The following is a 14,053-nucleotide window of genomic DNA, read 5'->3' on the forward strand; positions in this document are numbered from 1 at the left end:
GTTTAATATGTATGTGAGCTCCCTTAACTTGGGACTGACAAATAAATAATGTTACGGGGTTTAATATGTATGTGAGAGCCCCCTTAACATGGGATTAAGGATACAAAACCCTCAAAAATAAAGAAAGAAAATGGTAACTTTTTAAACAGTTCTCGGTATTATGTATAGCTAGTTCATTTTTTGGGGTAAAATCGAGATTTTGAAAATTTAGATTTCTAATATAAATTGAATTAAAGAAATCTTTTAAATAAATGTTTGTCTGTGGACAACAAAGAAGCAGTTATTTTAGTATCTTCAGTATGCATGGCTTTACCTTTTTTCAATTGTCATTAGAAATAGTAATTACACAATTTACAGATCAGGTTTTTTTAATATAGATTAGAATGTTGTTATTCCTATTTGAATGGTTTTACACTAGTTATATTTTGGGGCCCTTTATAGCTTGTTGTTCGGTGTCAGCTAATGCTCTGTCTTAAAGGCGATGCTTTGACCTATAATGGTGTTACTTTTACAAATTGTGTCTTGGATGAAGAATTGTCTCATTGACACTCATACCACATTTTCTTATTTCTAATTATGTGTAATGCCTTTGACGTCCAACATAACGTCACAAAGCGTGTGCCCATGGATATTTTACCAGAACCTTCAACTGTCAAGATGGCCTTCAACAGTATTCCAATAATGCAGACGTCCTATGAAAGCGGCAACTGCGATTTCTGCAAACAGAGGAATGTTAAAGTTAAACCTTTGAATTGCAAAAGACATTTTTACTGCAGAACATGTAATGATTTCTCCCCAAAATTTCAGAGAAAGGACTTTCAGTGTCGAGCTTGTTCAGAAAGATTACAACAAATTACAGAAGATAATTTGAAGAATGTAGATAACTTTCTTGGAAGAGAAACAGGAGGTTGTGAAAAGCAAAAGGATGTGAACGTGAGCCTTGACGATGGAAGTTTTATAACATTCGACAAAGATAACTTAGAGGGTGAGCATTTACTTTCGGTATCTATGACCTCTCTTTTTTATAATCTGATTTATATTTTTCTTCCCTTTTTTTAACTAATTAAAATGTAGAAATTCGGGAGACAGTTACATTCTAAGTGCACCAGCCCAATGTGTCGGTTAAAAGTTAATAGATGTTATATCCTTGTTTGTTTCTATGCCGACTCTAAATAAGGCTTATTTATTATTAATTTATTTGTAATCCTCCTATAACCTTGGACAGTGTTGCGGCAGCATAACTAAAGAACAAACACAACTCAAATATGTCAAACAGCAAACGCGACAACCACTGAATTACAGACTACCGACTTAGGACAGGCAACGAGGTGAAAATTGTTTGCGGATGCCGAATTCCCCGCCTTACCTACCAACTGGAAATGACATAACTCCTCAATACAATGCACAGAAACAAAATTATAAAAAAAAGACCATGCTTTGGTTTAATCATATTTTCATTCCTTTCGTTTATTTTTTGTATTGCATGAAACTAATTATGATTTTAGATAATAGTTTTGTTTAGGACGCTTACATGTTGTTATTGTTATTGTGAATAATACAGTTCGCAACAGGAATCTGTTTTGTGGCTTAGTTGTGTTTTGATAATAGACATTTATATTTAGTGATCGTTGGCTCAGGAAACTACTTAACTAAAAAACACATTACCTTTAAATTTCCTTTTGTTGTGTTTGGATAGAGAGAGAAAGGATGGACTGTGTTCTTTTCCATACTACACAAGTCTATCTTATCATTCCTGAAGAAGATAATTCATTTTCTGACAGTCTTTTTTGTACGGAAAATAATTGAATTAAATTGGATTAAAAAATTACAGACAGTCTACCCTCTCGGTCTTAATGATAATATCATGGGAATTGGTAATATATCAAGAACCGATTCTGTTAACATTTTGGATATAGTTTCTAAAACTGTTCGTAAAAATCGTTCTCATGGACGTAGAAAAAATCGCAATCAAAGAAAATTTCGGACCAGCCATACAAATATTTCGGACCTAATTTCTATTTCAAAAAACAACGGCAGACATTAACTGTTAACCAAGCTCTGTTCTTTACCTATAAATAAATAAAATAAAATTTTAGAGGATTGAAAACAAAATTTCATATTGCAGTCCTAAGTATTAAGTATTAAAATAAGGTATGTCAATAAAGGTTTTGATTTTGTAAATATTGCCGGTATTTTTAACGACCATTCTGTTAAAGACCAAATTCCTGGATATTTTGATAATACTGAACTCCCTCTTATTTGTTATATTTACAAGAAATCTACCAGGAAATATGTGTTTAATTATGTAAAGATGTAAATATCAGTGAAAATACACCTATGTCATGTAATTGCAGTAATTCCGAATACACTTATGGCCCCATTTCACATGTCATAACAGGAGACCTTAACATCGTTCGCAACCGAGAGTTAAAATCATTCCTCAGTAAAGGACCTTAATATCGTCCCCCGTCAATTATTAATTGGAATGAGTGTCGTAATATCATCCATGACTCACTCCGTACTTACTGTTTGAAATGGGTAAAACGGGAAAAAGCTGACAAAAAATCTTTGGACTCTTTTTTTAATTCAGTAATGAAGATAGTTGATATTCGTATACAACATTTTAACGAACATTTTACTCTTAACAACAACCATAAAACCCCTATTTCGCGTATCAAACATAAACTAAAAGAACTAGCAAAGGAATTTGTGTTTGTCCCGGCTGATAAAGCTGCTAATAATATAATTAATGTTTGACGCAAATTTTATATTGAGGTTCTGCAAAAGAAAATCACGAATTCACCAACTGACTTCATTTTCAGAAAACGACATATGTAACAAACACAAACTTTTATCTACTTCTTTACAAGCAGAACCAAATACAAGGAAAGTCCCAACTATGTACTGGCTTCCGAAGCTTCACAAAAAACCTTACAAATATTGATTTATTTCATTTTCAAGCCATTGTTCTACTACTAAATTGTCTATTCTACTTACTAGTACACTTGGTACAATAAAAAACCTGATAAAAAAATTTCAAATAAGGCCTTTGAAAATAGTGGAATTAATTACTTTTGGAGTGTCAAAAACTCGTTGGAAGTACTTGATAAATTGCATGCATATATTGGTGATTTTGAATCTGTTCAAAGTTTTGATTTTTCTACCTTATATACCTCTTTGCCTCATATTCTTATTAAGAAAATAATCACTTCACTAATTAACTGGGCATTTAAAAAGTCAGAATGTGAGTGCATATGTTCAAACTCTTTTATGTCATTTTTTAGTAGCAATACACAAAAGAATTATGTCAATTGGAAATGCTTTGATACTATATTTGCGCTTTTTGTTCGTTTCGGAGATTCCGTATATCGTCAAGTTATTGGAATTCCAATGGGGACTAACTGTGCACCACTTATTGCGGACTTGTTTTTGTATTGCTATGAGTTACAATTTATGACTAAAATTAGCTAAGACCCATCGAAACAACATTTGATACAAAAATTTAATAATACTTTTAGATATTTGGATGATATATTGGCTCTCAATAATGACGACTTCAGTATGTATACTAAAGAAGTTTATCCTGTTGAACTTACTTTAAATAAAGCTAGTACTAGCAATGACTACTGCCCTTTCCTCGATCTTGATATCTATATCATTAACAGGAAGCTTAGTACAAAAATTTATGATAAAAGAGATGATTTTTCATTTCCTATCGTTAATTATCCATTTTTAGATGGTGACGTTCCCTTGTCACCATCTTATGGTGTTTATATATCTCAACTTGTACGATTCGCTCGTGTTTGTAATAACGTATTAGATTTTAGCGATAGAAATTTATGTATTACTGAAAAATTATTACACCAGGGTTTCGATATCACAAACTAGTCAAAACATTTACTAAATTTTATCATCGGTATAAGGAAATAATTTGTAAATTTTACTCTACATGCAGACATCTTATACGTTCAGGTATTTCACATCCAATCTTTTATGGTAATATTCTTTACAAAGCACAAAAATGTCAGTACTCACCTCAAAAACTTACAAAACCTTTAAACAGACTTAATAAGAAGGGATATAGTTACGATACTGTTGTCAGGTCATTAAAGATTGCATATTTTGGCTTTAATATTGATTCACTTATAGGGTCTTTGCATCGGAACTAAACACATTTATTTAAAAAAAAACATTTGTTGGCATGACACGGGTTATGTTCTTCTCATATATTTTATGATAGTATGATACTTAATCCCTAACGGGAGGGATTGTGCCTGATATTCATATGATGAAGACATAATCTTGCAATCAGTTTAATTGAAGTTCCGGAGCTGGCATGTCAGTTAACTGCTAGTAGTCTGTTGTTATTTATGTATTATTGTCATTTTGTTTATTTTCTTTTGTTACATCTTCTGACATCAGACTCGGACTTCTCTTGAACTGAATTTTAATGTGCGTACTGTTATGCGTTTACTTTTCTACATTGGCTAGAGGTATAGGGGGAGGGTTGAGATCTAATAAACATGTTTAACCCCGCCGCAATTTTGCGCCTGTCCCAAGTCAGGAGCCTCTGGCCTTTGTTAGTCTTGTATGATTTTTAATTTAAGTTTCTAGTGTATAATTCGGAGTTTAGTATGACGTCCACTATCACTGAACTAGTATACATATTTTTAAGGGGCCAGCTGAAGGACGCCTCCAGGTGCGGGAGTTTCTCGCTACATTGAAGACACATTGGTGGCCTTCGGCTGTTGTCTGCTCTATGGTCGGGTTGTTGTCGCTTTTACACATTTCCCATTTCCTTTCCCAATTTTGTTCTTGTTTCTTATACTTATTCCCTGGGGGAAAAGATGCTCTTTAGTATTTGTTATTTTTTACACATATCATACATAAGCTCTAATGAGCTTTTCACTAGTAAAATGTATTATATATTACAGAGGAATCAGACGATGATGGGAATAACGATGAATGGGAACACTTACTACAAACAATAACTACAGAAAAACAGAAAAAGAAAGACAAACCAACTCATAAGAAGAAGAAAAAGTCTTTCAGACATCTACAGCTTGTTCCAAGAGAAATGTCGTTTATGAAATTAGTTCTTCCATCTGCTACTTGTCGAAACGGTGAAAGGTCAGAAGAAATTCAAAATGGGAATGAAGCGACTGGGTGTCATTCTAAAGAGAAATTAATCTCTGAAGACAACGAATCACCGACAGACCAGAGTAAAATATCCCCAGAGGGATCCAGACCGAACACAGTTATGGATATCTTCCAAGAAGAACGTTGTACATCTCCGGTTAAAAGTAAGGACATTAAAATAACATTATCGAATTTTATGTTTGAATTTAGTTGATATTTTTTCTTAGATATGTAATTGAGATAGTTAATTGTTACATATACATGTAGCTCTTACTTGCAATGTTGTGCTTGTTTTAATTTGCGCCCCCTTAAATGTACAAGCATGGGTTGTTCTCAGCGAGATGTCTACATTGCACCAATGGTAGAAGAATATTTCGATAATTTTACCTCCAAACAAATTTAAAGTTTGCCCCCCATACCAAAAATTCTTCATCCAACATGGTGTCCGCTACTCAGGTTAATTCTATCGTATTAATGACAATAAACCCATATTTTTTTCAGCACCAAGTCGACCAAAGCCTAGTTGGGGATGGATACCTAATTCTCAAATATTTACAGACACTGATGATGACGATGATACTATAGAACTAATCATCGATATCGAGGCTCCTCCAGAATCTCCAAGATCTGCTGATGAAGCAAACATTGCACCAATAGAAAGGGATTCATTTTGGGATTTCTAATGTTGGATTTCAAGATTTTGGGATGTTCTTTGTCTCTCGCATCTTTTCTTCTAGCATGTTTGTCTTCTCTGTAGACAACCTTTGTTAAATTTTAATTACAACTTGTTCAATTTACAATGATATTGTTATATTTATTTGACTCCCAAACTTTTGGTTTCATTTGTTTCCATTGAGGGAGGATAAAAAAAAATAGCTTTAAGATCTTCGTCAACGATACTGCAACCCAGCAATACAAAAATAATCAAAAGACATTCGATCGTTAATATATAAACTAGTCTTTAAAAAAGGCCCATAGGTCCAATGTCTATGTATGGAGTTCTTATAGTATTGTTTTCTGATGAAAACCGTCTATTCCAGGTAAAAAAAAATCACACACACACACACACACACACACACACCAACACACACACACACACACACCAACACACACACACACACACACACACACTGCATTTTTATCAGCAACTATTTGATTTAAATAAAGTTTAGCCCAAAGTTGATTAATTAAGATTATAACACAAAACTCATTACCGAATACTGTACACCAATGTTTGACATTTTTACCTTTTATGAATGTTTGTTATGTTCACACATTGTTGCCAATATAATGGAATTCTTTGCGACTGTGTGAGAGGTTTAGCCATATAACCTGGTTTGATCCACCATCTTCTACATAAAGAAATGTTTGTACCGAGTCAGAATTCTGTGGTTTTCCATTTATGATATGTTTGATATGTTGGAGCTTTTGATTTTGCTATTTGTGAAGGGACTTTCTGTTTTGAATTTTCCTTTGTGTTCGGTACTTTCGTTATTTACCCTTTTGCTTATTTGCCAACATTCTTCTCCATATAACAACACTGATATTACATTGATTTTATAAATTTCCAATTTGGTGTTCTTAACGTACGTATGGGTTTGATGTCGATATTTTTCTTCGATTGAAGTACCGGTATTCTATTTGTTCTTTCTGCTGTTGCAGTGTCACTGGTATCTGTAACAGCTCCGAGGTATGTGAAATTGTCTACCATCTCTATTTCTTCGTTGTCCAAAGCTAATAGTCTGGATTTTGTTAACCTTTACACACATGATTTTACTTTAACTCTTGTTTATTTCGATGTCAGTTGACTTGTTGCAGAAATCTTTTGTTCATTGAATGGAACAATCCCCTGATTATTTAACCTAGGATATCTTAGTTTGCCTTGATATTTATCAAAATTTCTCGATGAATAGTATCAAACACCATTAAGAATAAGCCAATACAGTTATTAATAGGTGAATGTCCCATTCAGTGCACTGTTCTACTATATTTTTCAGGGTGAATATTTGGTTGATACATCATCGACCTTTTAGGAACCCAGCTTGTTCTTTCCGTAGAATGTTGTCAATAGAATCTAAAATTTGGTTGATGATATTTCTACAGAAGACTTTCCCATGTATAGATTGTAATGTTATTGCTCTCAAAATGTCACAGTCTTCTAAATTTCATTATTTTGAGAGTTTGATTATAATTTCCTTTTGCCAGTCGGTTGGTGTTTCTGCCTTGTTCCAAATCTTTTTTTAAATAGGTGGCAAAAGACTTTTGCTAGTGTGTCTATTTCAGCTTTCAATCCTCTAGCTTGAATGTGTCTATATCTGATGCCTAACCATTTTTGAGTGTCCTTATACTTTTTATAATATATTTGTTGAATGGTGGTTCACTGTTCATACCAACAATATCTCCATATTTACTAGCACTGGTGGATGTTACAAAATAAAAATAATCTCTTCAAAATGTTCTTTCCATCTCTCTATCTGTACCTTCTCGTTGGTTATTACGTGTCTCTCTTGACTTTTCAGGCATACTTCCTCTCATGACACTGATTGACATTTTCTTGATCAGCATATTTAACTTGTTTTGCTCTCCCTTGTTTCCTATATCGTCTGCACGCTTTTGTTGTATTATCTATACATTACCTTTTATCATAATTGTACAAAATTTTGTCTTTTTCTGTCATTGCGATCTGGTGCACCGATTTTTTTTTTATTTTATCTGCTTTCGATCATGAATTTTGTGGATACTGAATACTGTTGGCAGTGATACATTCTGGTTGTTTCCCGTCTTTTAAAACCAGTGTTTGACTACCAACCTCATATATTGCTTTTTGATATCTATACACTGTTCTTTCATGCCTGCTGTTTCTCCAAATACATGAACTCCGTTCCTTAACCTGAGGTTGAACTCCTGCGCAACTTTCGGTATCTGTAACTTATATATACTTTTCTTGTCTTTTCTTCTGTTTTTATTTATTCTCTTAAGACAAAGCTTTAACTTTACTTTAAAAATAACTAATTTATGATCACTACCAACATTAGCACCACTCGGTATGATCTTACATATTCTAGATACCTTCTAATAGTTATCAAAGGTACCAGGATTATATCAATCGTGATGTGGTTCAATCAGATTCTTGATGTTTCTATCCTTCGAAGACCATGTGTATTTATGAATATCTCAGTATTGAAATATGCTGAAGCCAATAATAAGGTTGTTAGTCTGACAATATGATCATTTTACATTCTCATAGATAACACCATACCCATACTTCTCCACCACATTTTCATATATAACGTTATCTGATCATATCTTTGTATTTATCACCCATTGCTATTAGCATATCACGTAAGGTACTTTTTTTTTGCTGTTACATCACTCAAGACTTGGTAGCACATCTCTTTTTTACTTCCTCTGTAGCTTCGTCCCTTGGACCATAACCAGTATAATAGTCAACGTTATATGCCTTGAATAAAATCGAGCTTTTTATTCTTTCATTTATGGGCTGTCATTGCATGAGCGGTCAATTCTGTAAGTTTTGGATATAATTAATGCTACTCATATTCATGTCTTTCTGTGTGTTCAGAGTATAGTAAAGCATAGTATGACTACCCTTAGGTTTGTCTTCCCTGTTCCATTCCGAAAAAAATCGCTAAAACTCGCAAAATCTATATAAAGACGCTAAAAACGTTTTAGTAGTTGATAATACAGTCGGTATAGTGAAGCATAATACCATAATTATACACTTTCGAGATAAAATACAAAATAAGTAAAATAAAAATAAAACGGTATTCAAAACGAAAACAACTCAATACAATTATTATGCCTTCGAATCGCATATCTGGAATCACCCTCATAAATAAGGAACACCAAAAGCAAACAACCAGAAACCGGGATGTACATATACTTAACCACGTCTAGAGTCAAATAAAACATAACAGTTCAAAGACAAATAAAGGTAAAACTGTAAAGTAGATGAAATTCTTCACAGAGTTTTCACGTAGATTATAAAACTATAGACCATCCTGTATTAATTAGGTCTTGACACTTTCACAAAATCCTAGCTCAGTATTTTTTTTTGCTCAGAATGTGATGACTTAATATACTGAGTATCATCTGCAATCTTCTGAACATCGTGTGAATTGATAAATATGAAATATTCCATACGAGAATGTAGTTGGTAAACTGCTGTTTTAGTGAGTGTTTTTTTTATATTCTAAGGTTTTATCCCGTTTGACATACTCTGGTATTTATGTGACCGATGTAGTCAAGTTTATGGTATATGTCTGAAAAGGGAAGCTCGTATATGTGATGTATGTAATCTCGAGTCCAAAACTATAGATAACTTTGAACTACAAAATTATTTCATGTCTACCTGTGCGAATTTCAAACGCGCAATTTTACACCAGTACTTAAAACCCTCCATCCTTTATGGGTGCATTTTACATAGATAAATTAAATCGTATAATATAAACAAAATGAGGATGTTTAATTTGATGTATGCCTTTTTGTACTTCTTCGTTACATTTATTGTTTTTATAGTGATTTAGATGATAACACAATGTTGACTGCTGTACCCCTATTTTTTTTTTTACCTTTTTACCTATTGTGTCTATTTGTTTTGTTCACGCATAGGTGACAATATAATGGAATTTGATGCGACTGTCATACAAGTGAGAGGTTTAGCTAGCTATAAAACCAGGTTCAATACACCATTTTCTACATTTGAAAATGCCTGTACCAAGCCAGGAATATGACAGTTCTTGTCCATTCGTTTTTTATGCGTTTTGTTATTTGATTTTGACATGTGATTATAGACTTTCCGAATTGATTTTCCTCTGAGTTCAGTATTTTTGTGATTTTACTTTTTTTTTCAAGAAACTTTTTTTTTAAATAAATGATATAGCTTATTTGGTCTAAACCTTCCGAAATCAAAAACGGACATAGTAAGAAATGGAAGACCACCAGACCTTCGCTCGTTTCACTTACAAAGAATTCAGAAAGAACTCGAGGAAATTTCAAAACAGAAAGTCCGCTATTAAAAGGCAATATCAAAAGCCCAGACACATCAATCGAATGGATATCAACTGTCATATTCCTGACTTGATACAGGCATTTTCCTATGTAGAAAATTGTGGATTAAACCTTGTTATATAGCTAGCTAAACCTCTAATTAGTATGACGGTCGCATAAAAACGATGTGTGAACAAAACAAAGACACAATAGGTAAAAATGTCAAAAATAAGGGACACCAGTCAATAATAATCTTAATCACCATAACACAAACAAAGTAACACAAAAAAGGCATAAAGAGAAAGCACATTAACAAAAATGAAAGACACAAAAAAAAACACAATGAGGGAATGAATAAGTACAGAACAAATCAACAAAAAGAGAAGAAAACAGTTAAAGTCCACTAACGGGACTTAAAACGCATGCAATGCGAAAATCCCGTACCCGAAGACGGGCTTCAGCTGGCCCCTTAATGATATATACTTGTGTACGCCAGAATCAACATATATATGAACTTAAACTTAATAAAAACACAAAACTTAAAAAGGCCAGAGGTTTCTGATTTTGGATATGTACATACATGCGACGTTGTGTGGAATCTTATTACTCTCCTATACCTCAATCTGGGATAAAACAAACACACAGCCATACGCACATTAAAACTCAGTTTCAAAGATCTCCGAGTCAAATGTTAGAACAGGTAACAGAAGAAACTAATTATGAATTAATAATAATAGCAACAACAACACTTTATTTTGAAACATATTAGACTCATATACATATGTAACAAGAGGCAACATGCATCACCACTTTTATGGTTGTTACAGAACAATGTTCATTTAATCATATACATAAGAGTATAATAACAATATTTTAACTAATTTGTAAATGAATGGTGAAAAGCACTTCATTACAAATGAACAAAAGTACTACTGAAGTTACTGACATTTATATAACAGCTCCAGACCTTAATCAAATTTATCGAATTTTTTTGGCTTAAAGATTTTTTCACGATAAGTTTTCTCAATATACCGAACGTCAACCGTGGACGTTCATAAGTTAAAAATATATATATATATTTATAATTTTGAGAATTTAAAATGTTTAATCTTAATTTTAAATATATTAAATATCAATCTACCAACACCGCGTGCAACGTCATTTCAGTGTACCAACACCTTGCGCAACGTCATTACATTACACCAACACCGTGCTCAGTGTTATATAAGTGTACCAAATTTGTGCACAACGTTATTTAAGGAATGACTGTAATATTTTTTTTATGTCTATGAAGAAATAACATTAAAAATGTGGTGCACAAAATGTGGTGCACACTGAATAACCCGGGTAGCGGGTTATTTTAAAGTGTGCACCACATTTTTTATATTAATTCGAATAGACAGAAAAAAAATATTACAGTCATTTCTTATAAATTCTATTTTAAACCGGAATAAATAATAAACAAAAATGTCATTTCAATTAGTGTACCAACACTGTGTGCAATGTCATACCAATCAACCAATACTGCCCGCAACGTCATTTCAGCGTACCAACACCGTGCGTAACGTCATTACATTATACCATCACCGTGCTCAGTGTAAATTTAGTGTACCAACATCGTGCACAACGTTATTTCAGTGTTCAAACCCCGTGCACAACGTCATATCAGTGTACCAACACCGTGCACAAAGTTATTTTATTGTACAAACCCCGTGCACAACGTCATATCAGTATACCAACACCGTGCACAACGTATTTTCAGTGAACAAATACCATGCGTGCACAACGTCATTACAGTGTACAAACATCATGCACGTCATTGCATAATACCTACACCTTGCGCAGTGTCATATCAACAAGTGTTCCAGTACCGTTCGCAATGTCATATCAAAAGAATAGCCACTAAATTGTGTTATTAAATTAATCTTTAGAGAAAACATATGTCAGGAATATGACCGTTCTTATCCATTCGTTTTTGATGCGTTTTGTTATTTGATTTTGCCATGTGATTATGGACTTTCCGAATTCAGTATTTTTGTGATTTTACTTTTTACATAACATCTTACGGTCTATCGACTTTGAACTTTTATTTTCCTGTTGTTGGGTGTAACAATATACGATCAATCATTAGTTGATATCACACCAGCACATCCCAATAATATTCAAAGTGTTCATTGAAGAATTTCTTGACGCAAAAGATTCTATTTTTGACTATCAATTTCAATATTTTTGCGTGACAATATATTTCTTTCATAAAGTATTTGGATTTATTTCACACCTCTAATGTTTTAATGAATATAATGTTGAATCGTTAAAACGATGGATTGTCAATCTTTAACTTTCGTTTTTCTTGTTCAGGTTTTATGAATTTCAAAGGGAGATGTGGATAATAGCCATTGTGGCAGTAACCAAATAAAGACAATAGTAGTATATCGCTGTTTTAAAGTCATAAATCGAGAAAACAAATCCGGATTACAAACTAAAACAGAGGTAAACACATCAACTATAAGTAGAAAACAACGAAACAACAGAAACACTGAAGTGCAACAACAACAAAAAACGACAATGCAATACACACACAGAAACGAACAATAAGATAACAACTGCCATTTTCCTGACTTGATACAGAACATTTTAAGAGAAAAGAAAATGGGTTGAACCTGGGTTTGTGGCTAGCCAAACCTCGCGCTTTTATGGCAGTGTTAAATATAACATTAAAATGACAAAATTACATGACAGGACTACTTTTTAAATAAATGGGAGAACATATAGGACAGTTTTTTGGGAATATGCACATATCAAATTTCAGTTAAAGTACAACAATGACACAAGGTATAAAGATATTGACAAATATTGTCCCATGTTTAAACTTACGTAAAAGCATGGTATCAACGAATAACTTCTTAAACATTTAAGCAAAAAGTTTTAATGATTTACTTAAAAATCTTACAGATTGGTGGAATTATCTTAATGCTTTTGCTTCATTTTTAAAAAGAATTTGATTATGTCCAAGTACCGACTGGTACTGATGTGCTTCAATACTATCTTTATTAATAATTCTGATCAGCTTACATCCTATTTTCTTGGTAATTCAGATAAACTTCCATCCTATCTTTCTTGTAAATTCCGATGAACTTCCATCCTATCTTTCTTATTAATTCGGAGGAGCTCCCGTCCCATCTGTCTTATTAATTTTGATGAGCTTCCATTCTATCTTTCTTGTTAATTCAGATTCCATCCTATTTTCATTTTTTTTATCCTGATGAGTTTTCATCCTATCATTATTGTTTATTAAGATAACTTCCATCCTAATTTCTTGTTAAATTGGACCCTTGATCTTTTTTTTTTGTGGATTCTGATTGACTTCCATCTCATCATTATTGTTAATTCGGATGAGTTTCCATCTCATCATTATTGTTAATGCGGATGAGTTTCCATCTCATCATTATTGTTAATGCGGATGAGTTTCCATCTCATCATTATTGTTAATGCGGATGAGTTTCCATCTCATCATTATTGTTAATGCGGATGAGTTTTAAACTTATCTTTCATGTTAATTCAGATGAGTTTTCAACCTATTTTATTGTTAATCCAGAGGAGCTTCCAACCTATCTTTATTGTTAATTCGGATGAACTTCCCTCCTATCGTTATTATCAATTATGTTGTGCCTCCATCCCATTTTTTTTAAAGAAATTAAAATGAGCTTTGAACCTATCTTTATTGTTAATTCGGATGAGTTTTCAACATATCTTTCTTATAAATTCAGATGATTTTTCAAACTATCTTTATTGTTAATCCAGATGAGCTTTCGTCCTATCTTTATTGTCAATTTTGATGAGCTTTCTTGTGACTTTTTTTTTATAATTCTGATTTACTTTCATTTGATCTTTATTTTAAATTCGGATA

At 32.8% G+C, this 14,053-nt stretch overlaps 1 protein-coding gene across 1 annotated transcript; it reads left to right on the forward strand.

Annotated features, from left to right (window-relative positions):
* Positions 1-609: 609 nt before the first annotated feature.
* Positions 610-5,939, forward strand: LOC139514693 (uncharacterized). Its single transcript, XM_071304199.1, has 3 exons — positions 610-985; positions 4,935-5,303; positions 5,641-5,939. Exons 1-3 carry the CDS (start codon positions 625-627, stop codon positions 5,820-5,822), a joined length of 912 nt encoding a protein of 303 aa, XP_071160300.1. The 5' UTR covers positions 610-624; the 3' UTR covers positions 5,823-5,939.
* The last annotated feature ends 8,114 nt before the right edge of the window (positions 5,940-14,053 follow it).

This window comes from Mytilus edulis, chromosome 3 (assembly GCF_963676685.1).
Source record: "Mytilus edulis chromosome 3, xbMytEdul2.2, whole genome shotgun sequence".
NCBI classification, from domain to species: domain Eukaryota; kingdom Metazoa; phylum Mollusca; class Bivalvia; order Mytilida; family Mytilidae; genus Mytilus; species Mytilus edulis.

Bases quoted from the DNA above. Each gene is read 5' to 3' on its own strand.
- LOC139514693 (XM_071304199.1), top strand. From the start codon at position 625: ATGGATATTTTACCAGAACCTTCAACTGTCAAGATGGCCTTCAACAGT. The intron at 986-4,934 runs GTGAGCATTTAC...TATATATTACAG, and splicing joins CGACAAAGATAACTTAGAGG to AGGAATCAGACGATGATGGG. The intron at 5,304-5,640 runs GTAAGGACATTA...TATTTTTTTCAG, and splicing joins TTGTACATCTCCGGTTAAAA to CACCAAGTCGACCAAAGCCT.